Raw genomic sequence first — 13,219 nt, 5'->3', positions numbered from 1 at the left:
CAAAGTTATCAAATAAATGTAGTGGAGTGGATGAATAAGGTGGCAAAAATGGAAATACCTGAGAAAAGTACCTCAAAATCGTTTTTTAAGCACAGTACTTGAGTAAAATTGTAATTAGCTACTTTCCATCACTGCATATTCCCAATTCTGACCCAATTAATTAAAATAAACAGAACTACTTTGATAATGTATTCATTTGTTAGCGCATTGAGAGTCAAACTCTAAATCAAGCTTCTTCAGCGTGAGTGTTTTCAAGTTTCTTTACTCCTTGATGACAATAAACTAAATATATTTGGATATTCCGGCGTCACTGAGTTGCATCTTTAGTCATCTCTCACAGTTTATTGGCCAAAACAAATCAATTAACTGAAAAAAAAAATTCAATAGCCTCATCAACAATGAAAAAAAATCATTTCAGTCTCGATCACAATACTGCGAGACAGGATTTGGTCCTTCCGATGTTCACGTCTCCGTGCTCAGACAGAAAAACAAGCCACAAGAGGTCAATAGGATATTGATGGGAGCCCAGACAGTGTTGTCAAAGAGCCCTGAAGGTCACGACCAGGTCGCAGGAGCCCCCTCAGGACCTCAGGGTGAGGCTCAGAATTCAACAGAGGTTGGAAAACAAATCCTCGAGGGAAACAGACCCAACACGGAGGAGAGCAGAAACGTTTGACAGAATGCTTCTTGAACGGGTCGCTGATGTCAAGCGGTGCATCCAAAGGTCAACCACCTGTGACTTTTCTAAACAACAGCAACATCTCTTAGTCATTAGCCTGTGGCTCGCTCAAGCTGTCATACATACATTAGCAAACAGGGAGCAGAGTGGACGCGGGTAAAGTATTCCTGTCGCGGTCCTCAGGTATGTGCTGCCTTCCAAGATGAAAGGGGGATGACCTCTGTGCAAAGCTAAACGCAGTTGAAGCTGTTAAGAGCTGAGAGCACCTCGGGGCACTTCAGAAGGTGCGTGTACAGTCCTAAAAAATTAAAGGCCATTTTAATATTCCAGGGCAGGTCTATTAGAACATGAAACACACAGACACACATTGTAGTCTGCCACACTCCTCCTCTAATTCTCCCCCCAAAAAACCCCTCCACCTCTCTCTTTTGGCATTCCTGCCTAATAGCATCATTATTGACTGTGTCCAGCTAAACGCAGGCTCCTTGTAATCTCACACAGCCGGGGCGGTTCAGACATAAAACTGCTGCTCTGGAAAAGAAGGAAACAAAGGGGAGAACGGGACGGCGGAACAGGACGCCGCGCACCAACAAAAGGAGCTCGGAGATGAGTGCCTTTGATCATGCAGAGGAGGCAGAAGCTATCCCTTCATCTCCTCCCATCACTCAGCGACCCAGGGCTTTGGTCCAAAGTTGAAGTAAACTGGCAAGGAAGAGGGTAGCCATCAACTCAGCGTGACCAATCTACAGAGCACATCGCTGAAACAAACACTAGATACCAATCAAACAGAAGCAGAACTCGTCGGTGATTGATTTCGCTTTTGGAGCGCCAGAATCTGAGCCTCAACTTCTTTGGTTGAGCATTCTGGCAGATGTCACAGTCTAACTCGGCCTCTCTCTGTTTGGCTTGCACCTCCACTCAAACACATCCAGTGCTGTCAGAAAGTATCTGGACCTAGATAAGTTTCCCTGGTTTGGCTCGGTTCTCCAGCCCACTGGATTTGGAATGAAACAATTACTACTACAGCTAGAAGGGTAGGTGGAGAGCGCCGACCTCCGCATAGGCCAGTAGTCCACTCTGCTGTGATAGGCAAATCTACAAGCACAAGCTTAATCATCAATATTATGAAGTGCGACTGTTTTCCCCTCAATTATCTGGTGGAGCTGATTGCAACCAACTCTGTCTCCCATCAGTATGAAGCTTGAGCAACAACATGTGTCAGCATCTGCAGAGGGTTAATGATGGTGATGGTGAAGAGTCACCGTCTTCTCACTATTGACCTTTTCTACCATCTTCTGGATTGTTGTTAACAAACTTGGTTCTTCCTTGGCCTATGCTTTACCCTTCAACCAAGTGTTGTGAAATTTGGGTGAGTAGTCTTTCCATGATCCTGCTAAAGGATAAACAAGCCAACTTGACCACAAACCTCCTTAATTACTAGTGCTGACAGTCAGTAGGCATCAAACTGAATGCTTGTCAGACTTGTCAAATGAGGCCACTTGGTCAGCGGCCTTAAGCTTCAAACTATGACGTGCTACTTATGCTGTGTAGACCTCAGGCACAGAAAAGTGCACTGGTATGGTCATCCAAGTCAGAAACTCGGGCAAGATCTAACATGAACACACATGACGTAACAGCACACTTATTCAACAGTTACTTTTACCTCTTCATCAATTTTTTGTGTTTGTTTCTGAATCGTCACATCACAACTGACAAGTTGTCATTTTCACTTTCATTCACTTAATCTGGGATCAACAGCAATCTTTGACTCAAAAAATTGCGACCTCCGGCTTGCAGGGGAATGCACCCCAATGAGGGATCTGCTGTCAAGTCAGGCAAAAAAAAAAAAAACAACAACTTGCGACATCCAGCTGGACTTGTCAAAATGAAGCTTGCTCATAAACATGTAATAGATTATGACTTTTCACCCTGGAAAGCGTCCAAAACATCAAATATAATGACCCAAGTTAAGCTTACGTAACTTGACTTTAAAATCTGCGCTGCACCGAGTCAGAGCGTAAACATTATTCGAAAACCATTTTACTGGCGTGCATGGCTAACAAACCAAAAGTTGCGCTGTCTTAACATCTTCTGACTGCACTGAATGTGTGCGACCGTGGTGAGAGTGTTGGTCCCCCCCCCCACCTCCCCGACCCAAGGCAAGGAGCTCTGACCCATCTCAGCTTCAGCTAATTAAACACTCACACAAACACGTACAAGATACATACAAACACATCCTCTCACAGCGAGGTACTATTTACAAGGACGAGCATGTGTGTGTGTGGACGTCAGCAGAGTCGTGAAGGATCTCAGTGGGCACTAGAGACACGTGTAGACACGCACACGTAGAGATTCCTCATGTGCGGTTGATTGTAAAACCGCACAACTGGACTTTAATTCCGGGTTAACCGTGATGTGAAACACTTGTGTTTCTCTCAAATAAAGAGAGAGTCTGCTTGGAATACACCATTAACTTCTCAGACTGGATTCTTCAGTGACAGATTATTCGTTGTTCTCTGGACTGTCGTTCAAGAAGTGAGATGCTCATGTTATTTCAACAGTCGAGGTGGTTTTTACATCGGAGCTCTCATTAAGTGAATGGCATTTTTAAATGAAACAATAACACAACGGGGGAGCCGAAGATTCGGCCCGACCACTGGAGTGCTTTCAGACTGTAGTGTTAAATACACAACCCCTGTGCCTCAGTAAAGTGACTTGTGAAGTATCCTCTTGCTTTCTTTCTTTCTCTCCCTGCAGGATGGAGGAAAGGAGGGGGGGGGCTTCCTGACTGATCTTCCCACACAAGCCTGACCCCAATATCCAGGCATCCTCCTGACACTCTCGCTTCACACACACACACACACACACACACACACACACACACACACACACACACACACACACACACAGACCGAGGGAAACACAGATACACAAACACACACTCTAATGTTTACCGTGTCAGATTGCAGTGTAAATAGAGGGGAAGCTCCGGCCTCTGATTTAAAGGGAGCCAAATCAAACAGGAGGGACTGCGTTATCGCGCTGGGTCGGATGGAAAGCGGAGAAAATGGATCCGCGTCAGAATAAAAACGAGCCCTAAATAAAAGTTCCTATAAAAACAAAACTGATCCTCTCAGAGGGTCTGGGATATTGTCAGAGAAGGACAGAAAGGGGCAGAACAACATTTGGGGAAATGTTCAGCTACCCCTGCTTGCAGTGTGCTGTGCTAACCATTCCTCTATTCCCCTGGGGGGGGGTTGGAGAACACATTCTGACATCCTCGTAAACATTTAAAGAAGCAATCGAACGTCACTCAGTGGTGAGGGACAAGCACAAAGAGAAGAGAATCACACTGAGGAGAATCCTGTAATTACTTTCAAGCAGGGGTAACATTTGCTATGAATCAATCCTTGAAGTCAGACGCACATTGTAATCACAGAGCTCTCTCACTATAACTCCTGCTTCATCCAATATACAGTGCATCACATCTCCTTCATCATCTGCTAATGATCTAAGATTTCCATCCCCCACGAGGCTCACAGCTATGAGTTCATCATTTGTTACATGTGTGTATACTGAGCACAGTTCTTCCTTGGATATAATTATCATTCTAAGCACACAGAGTTGCAGCCTGAATCTGTGATTGAGGAATTGAGCTTCATAAGAATGTGTGACATGCTGAAGTTGAGCAGAGGAGGAAAAACATCTGGAATAAGAATCTGACTCTTCACCCCACAGATCACCTCGGTCGATTTATCTTGTTCCTTCTCGCTCAGATCTCTTGGATCCGTTCGGTTCTGCAGTCGCTAAGAGCAATCAAGTTCAACTGAGTACATTTTGAAAGGGATCTATCATAAAGTGACGAGGCGCGAGCAGAACCTAGGTCAGATTTTGGCAACCTTGTAAACAAATACTACAAAACTGCGGTAAAAAATGACAGGGCTCCGAACTAAATTTTATCAGTGGTTGCACTTTTTTTATTTAGGTGCACCTAATAAAACATATAAATGTATTTTTAACCCATTATTTAAATGATTGTAAACATGAATAAAGGTGCAAATGCATGTTTTTCTTTATCTAAACAAGAGCACATGCAAAACTGGTACACTGGTGCCACCAGTGAAAAAGTCTAGTCTGGGGATGGTTCATGATTTTTAGATGTTCCAATAGTTGTTAAATATGTGGATATTTCACGCCACGTTTTCATAATTGAAATCAATTTGATTTCCTTAGCCCAAAATCACACTCACATTGCCTCAGTCGGCTTTACATTTGGTGCAGGGAACAACATCCTCTGTCCTGAGACCCTCAATTTGAGTAAGGAAAAATTATCATTACCGTTATTCTAAGATGCTACAGCACATACAGAAAGCAGATCTTCAAATAACTGAGTGATTGTCTACTAGTTCATTTTTGCTTGAAATTCTCATCCCTAGTTAAGTCGACTTTTTTTGGGGGTGCATGTTCAACCAAAACGCCCTGGACAACATTTACTGTAATAAGTTGTACCGTAGAATGCTTAAACAAGCACTATGTAACTTTGAAGAAGAGATTTGAATAAGAGGACAAAATATCTTCTTTGATTTATTTCTTAACGCCTGGATGGACAAACTCTTTTTGTTTTCATGACTGAGTAAACTGACCTTAAAGCACAACCTTATTTTCCTCTGAGAACAGCCCGTTTATCTGACTTATCTGAGTTTGTATCATCACCTCATTATTTCTTCTCCCAAACTACATAATGCTTCTTTAAAAAAGCCACTACTGAGTGCAGCAAACACCCTGATCTTCTCCCACTTGTCTCTCACTTCTGCCCGCCACTGTTGACTTTTACAAGGTCTCTTGGGCACGTCCTCTTTCTGTCGATGGAGCGTTCTCGCAGGTGGACATCTAACAAATCAGCACACAAACCCCCCGTGACGTGGCGTGACGGCAGCCTTTGATGGTGTTTTTGCAGGCAGGTAGGTGACCTCTGCTCCCTCTCAGAAAACAGTAATTATGGAGCTTTAACAGCCTTACTCCAAGCCTCTCCATCACCACAACTTTCAAAGTGAACTTAAATAAAGCTGAGGTTGTGACGGCTGAGGTGGATATTGCATGGAAAATAATTTTGTTTACTTTAAGGACTGCACTGCCAAACCCACGTCCCACTGACCAGGAAGACTCAGATCTTACCCCAGTGTATGTTATTTAACTCTGACTTTTTTTTTTTTTTAAACATGACTGTGTTTCTGCACCTCTGACCTACAAGCCCGGAATACTGTTAGCTAGCCCAGTGATATATTGTCCAGGCATTAGCTGTGGAGAATGAGAGAGCAACATGGGGTGATGATAATCATCAAGCTGCACTGCAAACCTAAAGCCACACACACTAACCCTGGCGGAATGCTAATGATAGTGACCGCCAGTGCAGAACATCTGTGTGCGGAGACAGGATCCCCCAGAGTCCCTCCTCTGGAGGTGTGAGGAGCATTAGGCATTCAGAGGGCGGACTGTGAGCAAACCTCCACATTTCTCACTTTTCTGCGTGCTTTTGTTGTCACTGCGGGGAGAAAACTCCAAATAATGCGCAAAGTGTGCAGAAGTAAACGTTGCAACAACAACAACAACAACAACAACAACAACAAAGAGACATAAGTATCAGAAAAAGTGCTCGGTCTCACTCCACACATTCTGCCGATATTACCTGGATCGTGGAAGGGCACCAAAGCAAAGTTATACAGCGGTCTCTTCGGTCTGCTCAGGGATGTTTCCAGGATCTTGGACGCGCCCTCGATGACCTGGACCAGGTCGTCGTACATGGAGCCGGTCACATCGAAGACGAACGCCAGGGTGGATGCGCCCTCCGGGATGTCCTCCTTCGTGGCCCCGGGCCCTGAGTCTTGTTGCCCGGCGGAAAACGCCACCGACAGCGCAAGGGACAGCAACACCAACGTGCTGCTCATTTCAGAGCCGAGATGCTCCTCAGGCAAAGTTCTGGAGTTTTTTGTTTGTGTTTTTTTTTTTTTTCTTTTTCTTTTTTTTCACGCCAGTCGGAACTTCAGGGTGAGCCTCGATATGAAGGTAGAGACATCGGGCTCCCTAAGAAAAAAAAAAAAAAGTTGATTTTGAAGACCTTAAAGAAGGCACCAGAATAATAAAAAGAAAGTCGCTCGTCCCCGTGCGCGTCTTTGGTTTGTGGTGCGGTTCGAGTCGCAGCCTCTCACCTCTCTGTGAACTGAACCTCTGCGGTCCCAGCAGCTGCAGCAGCGCCTGTTGTCTGCAGAGTCAGGAGCCCTTGTTCAGCTCTGTCATACAAAGACCACCTCTCAGCTGGCCAGACAGCCTCCGAGGCGCACACTGCCCCATGCACAAGAGCCGCGCTCTGATTGGACGACAGGTTTTGGGGGACCGTGTGCGTAATTTACGCTCGACTAAGAGCTGCTGCTGCCCTGTCATCTTTTCTTGCTTCACGATCAAATGTCTGCTATCTGCTGTCACTCATGATGGAATGATTGATTTATATGCATAACTGTCATTGATTAGTTTGGTTTTTTTTTAATTTAAGAAACAGGAATATGAGTTGATTAGGTTGTAATTATTAGATGGTAGGTTAATGTCGAAATATTGTGATCCATTAGAAGGACACAACATTCGAAATGCTGAATTTCTCTGTAAGACAAGCTGCTATGAGACCAAGACAATCAGTATGCAGCTCTTAAATGATTTTGAGCTCTTTATTGTCATCTAGTGGTTGTAGTCTGACCCCACAATCAACTGCATGCAGCAGAAATACACTGAAAATGCACTGAATGCATGGTCTGCTGTACTCAAAGGAGAGCAGTATGTAGTTTGAGAGAAGAAATGAAAAGAGTGTGTTAAGTAATTAATGTAACTATCCACGTAAAATCCACGTAAACCATCACAACCTCAGCTTTATTTACGTTCAGTTTGGATGTATTGGTGATGGAGAGGCTTGGAGTAAGGTTGTCACAGCTCTATAATTACTGTGTTCTGAGAGGGAGCAGAGGTCACCTACCTGCCTGCAAAAACACCATCAAAGGCTGCCGTCACGCCACGTCACAGGGGATTTGTGTGCTGCGAGAACGCTCCATTGTTTATTTAGTTTATTCAGTCATGAAAAGGACAAGAGTTTATTTAGTTTGTTTAGGCATAAAAACAAAATCAGTGAGTGTAGATCTCTCTTTTCTGATAAAGGATTTCTCCGACTGCACCTTTATGAAATTTAGTAAGGATAAACGTACATCGCTGTTGTAAAATGTCTTGTTATGTACATTTTGTAAGTTGAATTAAAAAAAATGTGGCAAAAAGGACACAACTCCAACAGCAAAACATCATGAACAAAATGAACGTTTCTTTTTGTTTTTATACATGATTAAAAATGACATGGGACCAACGCACTAACACTGATCATTAAGTTTAAATCACAGCTATGTGGAGGTGAGGTGGTCGAGCTGCAGCTGTGGGAGAGAGAGAGAGAGAGAGAGAGAGAGAGAGAGGTGGAGCGGGGGCTCAGGAGAGCAGTGCCAGGTGAGTGACTGGCAAAACTGGCACCTGTTTGCTAATCACTGGTCTCCATTTAAATCCAGTAGTGTGCTGGACCTCAGATGTGAGATGCACGGGAGAGCAGCTGGAGGCAGCTGTGGACGAGACACACAAGCCGCGATCGATCCCTTCAAAGTGCATTACCGTGTGTTGGTTGTTACTGAGTGGTTTAGCTGAATAAAGAGGGGCTTCATCCAGAACTGTGTGTGTGCCGCTTGCCGAGATTACCCACGGTAGCACGGGAAAGGCTGCAGGCTGTATGAAAAGTTAAAATCTATTTATACCTCAGTGCAATACAGCAGTGCCTGGGGTGCTTTTCATTGGCTGCGAGCAGTTCAACTGAAGAGACATTTTTTGGTTGATTTTGATAACTGTTTGAAAGATATGATTATCTGATATTTCAGATGAAACACCAACAACCAAAGATTACAGAAAGCACCAAAAATGATTTATGTTATGACCTTTAAGAACCTTTAATCCTTTTGTTGGGAACGACTAGGCTAAACCAGCTAAATGTAAAATAAATAAATAAATAAATAAATAAAAATAGAATTTTATCTTTACTTATATGACCAACCACAACTGTAAAAATCTTCCTGACACATTGGTGGGTCAGTGTAAGAATCTGTTAATATACCATAACACAGACAGTACCTTTGATGCCTTACATGTACATGTTGTTAATAACATTGTTGATAGAATATTTGAATGCAAGAGTTTTACTTGTTATGGAGTAATTTTGCTTTTTTCCACTGGTAATTTTACTTAACCTCTTCCCCTGTTTGGGCCATTGAGCAGGTGTAGTTACACGAGACACGTATCAGACAACAATACCTTTGAAAGCCAGTGTTTTCATGATGAAACCATCTACTCACTTTGTAATATTCTCAGCAGTCTCTTCTCTAATCATTTCAGCCCTCAGTTGCCCAAAATATCCCTCCTGTCACACCTGTTGGACTAAAAGACTCAAATGTGAATTTCCCGTGGACTTTTTCGGTAATGTGGTCTCCATCTCATCGTTACCCCTTGTTCTGCTTTAACGTGAGAGATGACTCATATTTAGCTGGTGGGGTGTAGGCCTCCCACTGCCTCCTGACTGGGTCACCTCCTCGAAACACCCAATTATCAAGCGAAATCTGATCAGCCTCAGTCTTTCTGAGAGGGTTAGGTTCTCCACAGCAGACTTACGATCGCAGGAGAAGCACAGGTGTTATTAATAAGATTAATGAGAACTTCCCTCCATTACATATGCTAGCTGACTGCGGTGACCATTAGTGTTACTAGGAACACCTGTGTCCGCTGTGAGGCAGGTCTACACCGGCACCCTGGAACAAGAGCACCTAAACGTAACCAAGCCAAAACTCAGATGCTGCTGAGGACAATGTTCAAGTTCCTGTTGATGATGGTTTAATATTCAACTGTGTTCAAGTTGCAGGGTTCTTCTGTGTATGATGATGAAACGCCAAAGAGAGGTCTGGAAACTGTGTCCCTGCACATCTGCATGTACAATCTAAGTTGTGTCATATTATCTAAGGCATTGAGCTTTCGACCGCTGGGGGTTCAGGAGTCTCACAGCCTGAGGAATGAAGCAGCTCGGTGGTCTGGTGGTACGACAGCAGGATGAAGGCTGTGGCCGCGGTGGGCGTCGTCTTTACGCAGACACCGCTGCAACAGAAAACGTAGACGTCTTTGACCTTACGTCAAAACTCTTTTTTCACGTACTGTTGGTAATTGTACATAATATTCTGAATGCTTTGAACTAAAATTCTCAACTATTGCACCTTTTTAAAACAACATTTAACCAGTGATGTCCCGTCAATGTGTTGCTGAATCCCTGAATGAATTGTGAGTAAATGAATGTCAAAACAAGAAAAAGTTTTGGGAGAGAATGAGTGGGAAGATCATGTCTTGATCAGTAAAGCACAGAATACATCTAAGTTTGGAATTATCTGTACATTGATTATAAATTTAACTTGAGGCAATGTTATGTTATGGCTATTAGATTTTTTTTTGCTTCTATACCTTCAAAAATATCATATAAATCCAATAAATCCAAAAAGATTCCAGTAGCTGGTTTTCCCTGCGGACATTTCTTCACCCCTCACTCTTCTTGATCACTGCCGCAAAACATGTACATATTCTGGCACTAGGTGGAGCTAGTACACCAGTCATGACTCATATTGCTCTTGTTGCAGTGCTTAATAAAACTCCAATCAGGGCCATTTTCAGTGGATTGGAACGTAAGGACAATGTTGGAAAGTATTAAAGAATCTTTTTAAGTAGTTAACAATTAAAAATAAAACAGAGAACTAATGAAGATCACAGTTGTAGTCTTTTTTTTTTTCTTCTTCAAATACATGGCTCAGTGAAGAGGTTGGCATTGCCACAGTCAGATTTTTTTTACTAGAGGGTGTGTGTGGAAAGTTTCACAGGAACATTCAAATAAGAATTCAAACCTCTCCGACCAAGACGCACTCACATGATGTAAGAGGAGTGCATCCGCTGGTGAGAGCTTTGCATGTCAAACAAATCGGGCGGCTGAAGCTTTTTGAAAAGGCAGCGTGGTAAACCCAGCATGCGGGCAGTGATTGCACAACTTGTCTCAGCATAAATAAATCATATCTTTTCCAAGCTGAAATAACAGCTCGGAGACTCGTCCTGTTCCCTGACAAGTTCGTGCGGGAAATGAAAATAACTGAGGGTGTTGTTAGCCGACTCAATCACACACTAATTTCACATCATTTGATAATTTGTAAGTGTCTTTCAACCACGTAGGCAAGCAAGGGACACGACCCACTCATTCAAAAGCGAAAGTACTGTAGAGATGTTGTGACTCAACACTCCTTCCTTGGAAATAAGGCGCACAGAGGGAACAGGAAGAATATTTTTCTCTGGCACACACACACTCGTGCTATGGCTTGTTTTCAAGGTAAACACCAGATTCTGCTAACTGCAGCGAGGAGATTCACTATCAGAATGTGGGCAAACAGAGCTGAACATTGTGCGAGTTTACTAGAAGTTAGTACATTTGCTTCCACATCGTAACGCACTTCAGTAAGTAAACATTTGAATAAGCCTTCACAACCTCTTGACTATAAAAGTATAAATAATCAAAGGCATGATATAACCAATAACTCAAGATTAAAGAGCGATATTCAGTTCAAGTGGTAACAATTGAAAGTTTCGTTTGGCGTCCGTTTCCCCCCTGATAATCTGCTTGAATGGAGAAAGCTGATACATTACCTTATAAATCCTAACTTGAACAGTTTGTACAAATGTGATATTTGTGACCTCAAAGCCTAACATTATCTGTCCAAAGACAATCAATCAGTGATTTCCTCAGCGGTCCAACAGGCCTGGATCTTGCATTACCAGCTCCATAACTCAAAAGGGACACCACAGATCAGTCTTGTTTCACTGGCTTTTTGCCTCTATACAAGAAATATCCAGGACGAAGACAAATAAAGTTGTAATTGTAGCTCTACTGACATTACACACTCTCTGATTCCACTGATGGACTGTAACTAAAGACATTTACTCAGGTACTGTACTTAAGTACAGATTCAAGGTACTTTTACTGCACTGTATCTCCATGTTCTGCTACTTTATACTTCCAATACACTACATTATGGAGAGAAAAACTGCACTTGTTACTCCCTAAGTTTATTTGATAACTTTAGATTCTCATGTAATAAGCAGCACAACAGTCTCGCAGTCCATGAACAATTCACCTTCCCTGAGGATTTCATTTGTTCCCCGGCTCGGAGAAGAAAAGCAACAGAGCTCTAACATACTCTTATACACTTGTATTTATGCCCCTAAACGCTTATAAACTTATAGAAATTTAAAATTCCTTTGCTGTCTTTTTTCATTTATTATAACCTATTTATTTTCATTTATTATCTTTCATTAGGATAATGTGTTGATGTAAAAGATGAAGCCATGGTGAGAAAGAGACCTTAAAGAGAGGATCAATGAGAGTGAAACACACTAAATGTATTCTGTCTCTGCCACACTAATAAACAGAGCCCTTTGTGACAGTGAATAAGTGGGGCACAAAGCCTCTGAGAGGGAAGGGAGCTGAGGTAAAGACAGGAAGGAAAGAGCGAGAAACTCAAGCCACAAAGCAGCTTCACACTCATAACCCTCTCCTGCCTGCACTGCTTGTCTGTCGCATCTTCATCTTCAGAACCCCGCCTCACGCTCTCTCGATTGCTCTCAGTACAATATTTCTCTGGTGCTAGAATAGTTATGTGAGGGCTGCTTTGCATTTGTGTGTGATCATTTTATGAGATAATCTGTCTCCATGTGCCATTTTTACGAGTCAGGGGGACGACATCAAGCTGTGCGCCCGTGATTTCTCTCTCTGCGTAGTTTTTTGTAGCTGGGAAAAAAAAAAGCTAATTGCTGGCTGCTGAATGCAGACTACCAGGACGGATATGACTGTAGCGGACAAACACCAGTCTCTCAGTCTCCTAAACAAGCTCCACACGACACATGGGCTCCATCCTTCCAGTAAGCCAACCAGAAAGCATGCCCTGCGGCCTGGTGCTCTGTTGCCCAACAGACCTAATCCCTGAGCTTACTGCCTCTCATCTCGCCAAAGTCTCTCTTTTGTAGTGAACACAACCCATCTGGCCAATGAGGCTCGCTGGTTGCGGACACACACACACACACACACACACACACACACACACACACACACACACACACACACACACACACACACACACACACACAGACACACACACATGCCCTTTGTAATCCCTCTCCATTCTCTCACTCTCTCCCACTCTGGCTCTCTCGCTTCCATAAGCACACACACTGTACAGTACAGGCATGAATACCAGCATTTGTGTGCACAAACAACTGTCCCCATTCTCTCTCTCCGTCTCTCACCCACTCAGACACCGGTCACACACAAGCAGTGATGAAAACATCGCTTTGTTCCTCAGCTATTTTTGTCCGGAAATTTGTTTGCAAATAATGAAAGGG

The 13,219-nt window shown here is 43.2% G+C and overlaps 1 protein-coding gene and 2 long non-coding RNA genes across 3 annotated transcripts in view; 1 reads left to right on the top strand and 2 right to left on the bottom strand.

The window, feature by feature from the left end:
* Positions 1-6,948, bottom strand: part of hmcn1 (hemicentin 1) — an 88,723-nt gene extending 81,775 nt beyond the window's left edge. Inside the window, exons 1-2 of the mRNA XM_037114013.1 lie at positions 6,886-6,948; positions 6,366-6,760 (exon numbers count right to left, since the gene is read on the bottom strand). Coding sequence (XP_036969908.1) covers positions 6,366-6,624 — 259 coding nt within the window. The 5' untranslated portion in view covers positions 6,625-6,760; positions 6,886-6,948. The remainder of the gene's footprint in view (positions 1-6,365; positions 6,761-6,885) is intronic.
* A 1,079-nt stretch (positions 6,949-8,027) lies between these two features.
* On the bottom strand, positions 8,028-9,308 carry LOC119028255. The gene is made up of 2 exons (XR_005077637.1): positions 9,100-9,308; positions 8,028-8,319 (listed from the first exon to the last, which is right to left on the bottom strand). It is a non-coding gene; the product is annotated as an uncharacterized LOC119028255 (long non-coding RNA).
* A 172-nt stretch (positions 9,309-9,480) lies between these two features.
* Positions 9,481-10,293, top strand: LOC119028254. The gene is made up of 2 exons (XR_005077636.1): positions 9,481-9,570; positions 9,654-10,293. It is a non-coding gene; the product is annotated as an uncharacterized LOC119028254 (long non-coding RNA).
* Positions 10,294-13,219: the final 2,926 nt, after the last annotated feature.

Source organism: Acanthopagrus latus, chromosome 11 (genome assembly GCF_904848185.1).
Source record: "Acanthopagrus latus isolate v.2019 chromosome 11, fAcaLat1.1, whole genome shotgun sequence".
Lineage (NCBI taxonomy): Eukaryota > Metazoa > Chordata > Actinopteri > Spariformes > Sparidae > Acanthopagrus > Acanthopagrus latus.
This window is presented reverse-complemented; position numbering and strand designations above follow the sequence as displayed.